This window comes from Colobus angolensis, unplaced genomic scaffold (assembly GCF_000951035.1).
Source record: "Colobus angolensis palliatus isolate OR3802 unplaced genomic scaffold, Cang.pa_1.0 Scaffold39, whole genome shotgun sequence".
In the NCBI taxonomy this organism is placed as follows: domain Eukaryota; kingdom Metazoa; phylum Chordata; class Mammalia; order Primates; family Cercopithecidae; genus Colobus; species Colobus angolensis.
Genome location: NW_012117265.1, coordinates 3404714 through 3412335, shown reverse-complemented (window position 1 = coordinate 3412335; position 7622 = coordinate 3404714). Strand labels below are relative to the sequence as shown.

At 48.7% G+C, this 7622-nt stretch overlaps 2 protein-coding genes across 2 annotated transcripts in view; both read left to right on the top strand.

The window, feature by feature from the left end:
• The window catches only part of LOC105520944 (complement C3), a 9659-nt gene extending 3023 nt beyond the window's left edge, over positions 1 to 6636 (top strand). The window contains exons 7-15 of the mRNA XM_011954959.1: positions 1011 to 1136; positions 1403 to 1518; positions 2164 to 2304; positions 2391 to 2600; positions 2828 to 3037; positions 3653 to 3814; positions 4077 to 4206; positions 5064 to 5141; positions 6359 to 6636. Coding sequence (XP_011810349.1) covers positions 1011 to 1136; positions 1403 to 1518; positions 2164 to 2304; positions 2391 to 2600; positions 2828 to 3037; positions 3653 to 3814; positions 4077 to 4206; positions 5064 to 5141; positions 6359 to 6636 — 1451 coding nt within the window. The remainder of the gene's footprint in view (positions 1 to 1010; positions 1137 to 1402; positions 1519 to 2163; positions 2305 to 2390; positions 2601 to 2827; positions 3038 to 3652; positions 3815 to 4076; positions 4207 to 5063; positions 5142 to 6358) is intronic.
• A 139-nt stretch (positions 6637 to 6775) lies between these two features.
• Positions 6776 to 7622, top strand: part of LOC105520885 (putative protein C3P1) — a 17580-nt gene continuing 16733 nt past the window's right edge. Inside the window, exons 1-3 of the mRNA XM_011954878.1 lie at positions 6776 to 6846; positions 7134 to 7219; positions 7328 to 7467. Coding sequence (XP_011810268.1) covers positions 6776 to 6846; positions 7134 to 7219; positions 7328 to 7467 — 297 coding nt within the window. The remainder of the gene's footprint in view (positions 6847 to 7133; positions 7220 to 7327; positions 7468 to 7622) is intronic.

Sequence of the window (7622 nt, the reverse complement as noted above, 5' to 3'; positions counted from 1 at the left end):
AAAAAAAAAAAAAAAGAAAAGAAAGAAAGAGAGAAGCAAGCCACTTCTGTAGCACTTAGGGTGGCAGATGCACTCTCCTCCTACCCATGAGATATTCTGGGCCACCTATGTTGTCCTGTGAGGTTGTACAGACCACATCTGCCACCTGTGAAGTTGTATAAACCATTTCTTCAGTCTATGAATCTGTAGAGGCCACCTTGTCTACCCAATGGAGTTGTACTGAGTCTCATCTCATCTGCCACTTCACAGTTTAGACCACCTCTGAAAGTCCATGAGGTGGTACAGGTTACCTTTGCCATTGAGAGATTGTCCAAACCATCTCTGCAGTTCTATGAGATGGCAAATGACACATTTGCTGCCTTGTGTTTTACAGACCGTCTGCATTGCTCTATGAGGTTGTGCAGGCAATGCTGTCCACCTGAGATTATACGGGCTATGGGAGCCCCATCTTGGTGAAGGCCACTTCTGGACATTATATGAACCATTCCTGCAGCTCTAACATGCTACATAGGCCACCTAGTTTCCCTGGTGAGGCTGCACAGGCCACTTTGTAGGTTGCCCAGACTTCTTTGTGGCTTTATATAGTTTTAAGTCCACCTCTACCATCTGGGGAGATTGCACAGACCACATCTACAGCTCATCAAGGCTTTATGGGATATATCTGTCACCTCCCAGGGTTGTGTGGGTCATCAGTGAAACCATCTAAGTTTCCGAGTTCCACCTCTGCCCCTCCTTATTTTGCATAGCCATCTCTGAAGCAACATGAGGTATGTGGGTGCTTCAGAGACAGTGGAATGGTCCTCCATCCCCCAGGTATATATTTAACAAGCCGGTAGATGGACATGCTCTGGTCATCTTCGGGGTGAAACTGGACTCCCGCCGGATCCCTATCCAAAGCTCCCTGCAGAGGGTGGAGGTGACTGAATCCCAGCTCCTCCCCAAACTCCAATCGACTCCACTTTCTATCACTCCCCAAGAAACCATATCCTCTTCCTCTCTCTTACCTTAAGAACAGATCTCGGAAGGCCTGGGTCATGTCTCCCTCCGGATGGATACGCTGATGGCTGTGTTCCAAGGCCCAGAAAAGGACTTCATTGGAGGATCAATCTTTGTCAATGTCACCGTGTTCTCCTCAGGTGCCACCCTCACCCAGGCCCCTGACTGAGGTCAGGACATGGTGTTCTTGCCCAGCGCAGACACTCCACCCACGTGACCTTGGGCCGCCTCCCAGCCTCAGTTTCCTCAATAGAGAAATGGGAAAACACCAGAAAGGGTAGAAGGAGCTGAAATGGAGTTATTGTCTTTCTCTGCCTTCACCAAGATGGGGCTCCCATACTAGTCCTGCCACTCACTTAAGAAACTGAACTCCCTCACATACTCTATGTTCTTGCTGTCTCTACAGGGGGTGAGATGGTGCAAGCCGAGACCTCAGGGGTGAAGATTGTCCAGAGCCCATACAACATCAGGTTCACCAGGACACCCCAGTATTTCAAGCCAGGAATGCCCTTCCACTTTCGGGTCAGAGTCTGGACTCACTACACCCAGGGACTCAGGGCCCCCTCCCCAAAACAGACCTCCCACAAAGAGACAAAAACCCACACTGGACTCACCTGCATCCAACTCATATGAAGGTTGAGTCCATCATATTCCCCAAGCTAATCCCAGAGTCCCCCCAAATGTTAACCCAGGTACCCCCAAAGCACAGTGATGACTCCAGAATTTCTCTATGGGGACTTAGAGGTCACAGTCAGGCTGGAAGAGGGTGTTTGAGAGTTTTTATAGAGGCTGCACTTGCAAAGTAAAGCATGGTCTTTTCACATATATTAATTTGGATGGGCATTAGGAAAGTTAGGGATGTCCTTTGGCACCAATCCTACTCCAAGACTCCTGTAGGGTCTCGTGTGTCCTCCTTCCCTCTCCACTCTCAGTCTTCCCATTTACCATTGGTTCCACAACACCCAGCGTAACTACATGTGGTTGTACACTGCAAAGCTCTAGGACACACCATTCATAAAAACTAATATGAATGGTGCCTCTGGTGTTGTTTAGTGCACCATGTATAAAGTTGTACACAGCAGTCCTATTAAGATCATATTCCAGTCTCACCTCTCACACCAGGCCACCCTAGGCTTTTCCTTCACCTCACCCCAGATTCCACCCCAGGTCTTCGTCTCAAATCCTGATGGATCCCCAGCTGACAGAGTCCTTGTCCAGTCCCAAAACCACAAAGTGTACACCTCAACTGAGGGATTGGCCACTCTGACCATCAACACAGGTGCAAATCTGGACAAGCTCCCCATTGAGGTACCAACTTGACAAGGCAAGGAGGGTGGGGTTGGAGCTGTGTGAGTTGGAAAGGTTGGGGTTTACTTGCCCCTCATCCTGTCTAGGTTAAAACTGAGGAACCTCTTCAGCCAGAGGAGCAGGCTTCAGCCAAGATGACAGCTTGGCCTTACTTGACTCAGGATGGGTCAGGAAACTTCCTGCACATCGAAGTAAAGACATTGGGCACAGAGGTTGGCAGCAGCATCCAGCTGAGCCTCAACACAAAGCATCAGGACCCTAAAACTAAGGACCAGATTACTCACTTCACCATCCTGGTGAGGGACTAGGACCAGCGTTTGAGTCAAGGAATTCTTTCCTTGGAAAACCTTGGCTTGCTGGGTTGGAGAAACTATGAAAAAAGATGTGAAGGTGGCAACAATCTTGAGTGGGCTCAGATCAAGAGGTTGAAGAAAAGAGACTATGAGCTTCCATTGTGGGGTGGGACAGCTTCAGGGAAAGATTGACCTTACCCTTCTCATCCTTGACCTCCCTTGTCTCCAAGGTCCTGAGTAAGGGCCAGATTGTGAGTGCCAAACATCAGCCAAAAAGCCAGGGGAGTGTCTATACGTCAGCCATTATTGATGTGACTTCAGCGATGCTGCCCTCCTTCCGCATACTGGCATTTTATTTACTTCCCAGAGGAGTGAGCCAGGATCCTGAGTTGGTGGCTGATTCCATATGGATTGATGTGAATGACAGATGCATAGGGACGGTAAGCCAAACTCCTTATAATTGTGAATCATCATCATAAAACCCCAGAAAGGGGCCGTACAAATTTAGGCATTCCCAAACTGGAAGCCAGGGAAGAGGCGAATATGTGGCCTTAAGAGCTCAACACGGCCGGGTGCGGTGGCTCAAGCCTGTAATCCCAGCACTTTGGGAGACCGAGACGGGTGGATCACGAGGTCAGGAGATCGAGACCATCCTGGCTAACACAGTGAAACCCCGTCTCTACTAAAAACTACAAAAAACTAGCCGGGCGAGGTGGGGGCGCCTGTAGCCCCAGCTACCAGGGAGGCTGAGGCAGGAGAATGGCGTGAACCCGGGAGGCGGAGCTTGCAGTGAGCTGAGATCCAGCCACAGCACTCCAGCCTGGGTGACAGGTGAGACTCCGTCTCAAAAAAAAAAATACAAAAAAAATACAAAAAAAAAAAAAGAGCTCAACACAAGGTGTGGCGATGATGCAAGTAAATAAATATATGGAATTGGGATTAGCCTAGTGGAGTTCTCAGATGCTACACCAGAGCAGTAGGGAACATAAACCTGAAGGTGGAGTTGTGTGGTCTATGATTCCCTTCTTCTGACATCTCTCTTTTTCTTGGCTCAGCTGAAAGTTGGCTTGAAGAATGATAGATTCTTCCCATCTTTGGAGCCCAACAGCCAAGTGGAACTGAAGGTGACAGGTGATGCAGAAGCTACAGTGGGGCTGGTGGCTGTGGACAAGGCTGTCTATGTTTTGAACAGCAAACACAAGCTCACTCAGAAGAAGGTAAGAGCGTATGGGCTTTGGGCCAAGATGTTGCCAGGATATTCTAGGTGGAACCTCAGCTTCTTCAGCCATAAGGAAGACAACATCAACATAATGATTCAAGGAGATGGTGCAAAGTCTAATGACTGAAAGGTGATAAGAGCTCAAAAAATGGGAGATAGTATGAGAATTATTATTTGAGCCTGCAATTCCAGTATACCATTTTTCCTTTCATGGAGGAGTCATATAGGTCCCAAATCCAGGTTCCTCTCTTAACCTCTAGGTCTGGGATGTGGTGGAGGAACATGACATTGGCTGCACAGCAGGAAGTGGAAAAGACAGATTTGCTGTGTTCAAGGATGCTGGATTGGACCTGAAAATGAGCACAGGAATGGATAGCCTGGCAAGCACAGGTACAGGCTGGGGGGGTTGGGGCAAGAGGAGGGCAGGAATGGGGTCAGTGCTGCCTAGTGGGGTTTAGTGTCAAAGAGATATGGGCTGTAATCCACATCCTGTCACTTACAATGGGCCAGTCACATTTCTCTCTGAGTCTTGATTACTTTGTCCATAAATTACATATAATAACAGAAGTAACTCACTGTGTGTTGGTTAAGACAGGGTTAGCCATGTGTATCAAAGATACAAATAACAGTAGGTTAAACAGGTAGTTTATTTCTCATTCAGTAACACTACAGAGGTCATCCTGGGACTCAGACTCCTTCTAGGAGTCCATCCATGCCAGGCAGGAAGATGAAGGGAAGTGGAAAGGGGAGGACACTTCTTCCACATCTCATTGGTCAGAATACAGTCACATGGCCCCATCTAAGTGCAAGAGAGGCTGGGAAATGTAGTCTTTATTCTGAGTGATCTATACAATATGGAGGCTTACTTGCCACAGATGAGGGATGATAATGGATTTGGAGACAACTAAGAGTGTATTCTCTCAGCTATAAATTGTAATATTAATAACAGTTCTTATTTATTACATGCCAGACCCAGTGCTAAGTACTTGTATATGCATGACCGCATTGACAGAACTCTGATTATGCCCATTTTACATCACTGGGGAAATTAACCCCCAGAGAGGTTAAGTGGCTTGTTGAAAACCGCCCAGCTTTTAAGTGACAAGTCTTGAATATAGGAGGCTGTCAGATGAAATGAAGTGATGCATATAAAGCGCTGGACATACAGCAAACACCCAATAAACATCATCAAGGATATTGATAATGATCTTGGTAATTGTTCTATCATCATTCCCTCTGACCCCCAGACTGGCCCTGCCCCCAGGACCCTCCTCCCAGCCGCCATCGCCGCTCCCTGAAGAGGCTGGAGACAAAGAGGAATGCAGGTCAGTGTTAAAGCTGTATGCCTCCCTCCATCTCCCCAACCTATGGTATCCATAAGGGCTTAGAACAGGACACCAAAACCACTCTATGCATTTCTAGCAGGGAGGGATCTAATAGGGGAGTTCGGTGGTTACAAAATCATTAGAGAGGCTTTTGGGGTGGAAGTTGGAAGCCTGCTTGCTGGGACTCAAGATCACCCCACTTCAGTCTTGCAATCCATGAAATATCAGGAAACTGCTGCCAATATCTCTCAAAAGGCTGGTACGTTGATAATCAAACATGAAATCGTGCCCATTACAAAAACACACATAGACTGGAGCCCACCCATCAGCTACCACTGCTGCAGGAAAAATGGTTTCTGCTTCTCTTCTATCTCCCAGATCTCTCATAAGAGCATATTAGTGGCTGCATCTAATCCCGTTCAGAACCCTAGCAGCAAGGGAGTCTGGGAAATGTAGTTTTCAAATGTCTAGCCTCTGTGGTCCAGGATGGAATGTAGACAAAAGGAGAGATAGGTCTTGAGTGTCATTGGACAATATCTGAATAAACTGCCATCCTGAAGGCTAGAGTGTGGACCAGAAGAAGAGGTTTTGAGCCTGGATTCAGAGGAAGATGGGAGGCAGCACCAGGTGGTGTTAGAAGCATGGATTCTGAGGCTGGCATGGAGGCTCATGCCTGTAAACCCAGCACTTTGGGAGGCCGAGGCGGGTGGATCACTTGAAGTCAGGAGTTCGAGACCAGCCTGGCCAACATGGTGAAACCCTGTCTTTACTAAAAGTACAAAAATTAGCTGACATGGTGGTGGGCACCTATAATCCCAGCTACATGGGAGGCTGAGGCATGAGAATCACTTGAACCTGAGAGGCAGAGGTTTGCAGTAAGCCGAAATTATTGTGCCACTGCACTCCAGCCTGGGTGACAGAGTGCTAGTCCGTCTCAAAAAAAAAAAAAAAAAGCAGTATGGAATCTGATCCCACCCCTGCCACTTGGAAGCCTTGACTCTAGGCAAATGAATTCAGCTCTCTGTGGCTCATCTTCCTTGTCAGAATCTCACCATATGAGTTCAATATGAGGCTTCAGAAAGGGCACAGATAAGGCACTAGGCATAGAATCTACCACGGAGTCATCGCTAAATAGTGGCAAGGTGTGCATAGCATCAAGGTGAATGGTCCTTAGGTCCTGCCCAACCCTCCTCTTTCCCTCTGACTCTGGCCCACAGCGAACAAGTTTAAGACAGAGCTGGAGCAAAAGTGCTGTGAGGCTGGGCTCCAGGAAAGCCCAGTGGAGCTGTCCTGTGAGGAGAGGACCTGGCATGTCCGCCATGGTCCAGCCTGTGTGGCTGCTTTCCTGGACTGCTGCCATCTGTCTGAGACCCTGAGTCGGGAGGCTCGAGAGGATCAGCTGCGTCTGGGGACAAGTGAGGGGGCCATGGCAGGAGATGCAGGGTGGGGGCTTCATGGAGGGATACAGAGTGACACGGGACAGGTTAAGGGGTGATATGGGCCATGGAGGGTTGGAGAGGAGGATCCCACAAGGATTTGGTGGAACATGGAAGAAACATGAAGGAGACTCTACTTCACACCTGCTCCCTCCAGCGGATGAAGAGGAGGACTTTGACGACCTCTTCCTGGATGACATGCCGGCGCGGACCTGGTTCCCTGAGAGTTGGCTCTGGAGGAAGTTCACTCTGCCGAAGAGTGAATCAGGGTAGGACATCAGCCTCCATGCCAGAATCTGGTCCCAGGTCCTTGCAATCATCAGTGGATGCTGGTCAGGGACAATGACCCCAGCAGTGACATTGAGCCTCAGGACAGTCCCACAATGGGGAAAACATCTTAGTGGATTCCCTAAAAGGATGACCCTCTAGCGATGCTGTCACTAATGAGGTGACCTGATGATCCTCAATGGTGACCATAACCGCTGCATGGTGACCCCCAACCCAGAAGCTCTGTCCATGCAGCACAAACTCAGTGATGTTTCCTCACTCACAACAGCATCTCCCATTACCCCATCTCTGTGAACGTGCCAGATTCCATCACCACATGGCAGTTTGTGGCGGTCAGCCTCAAGGCTGGACAAGGTGAGTCCCAGCAAGCTCAGTGCTAAGGGAATGGGGGTATGGTGACCTTACCCAGGCCCTCCCCGCACCAAGCCTCTGCTTAAACCCAATGTGCTCTCCTGGCTTTAGGTCTCTGTGTCTCGGACCCCTTTGAGCTGACAGTTATGAAATCGTTCTTTGTGGACCTTAAGTTGCCCTCCTCCGTGGTCAGGAATGAGCAGGTCCAGATCCAAGCCGTGTTGTACAATTTCAGGGATCGCCAGGCCAAGGTGAAGCCCCAAGCCCTCAACTTCCTGCCAAAACCTCTGCTAGGGTGTATTTTTTAAAAAATTTTTAATTATTTTATTTCATTTTATTTATTTTTTGAGACAGTTTGCTCTGTCACCCAGGCTGGAGTGCAGTGGCACGATTTTGGTTCACTGCA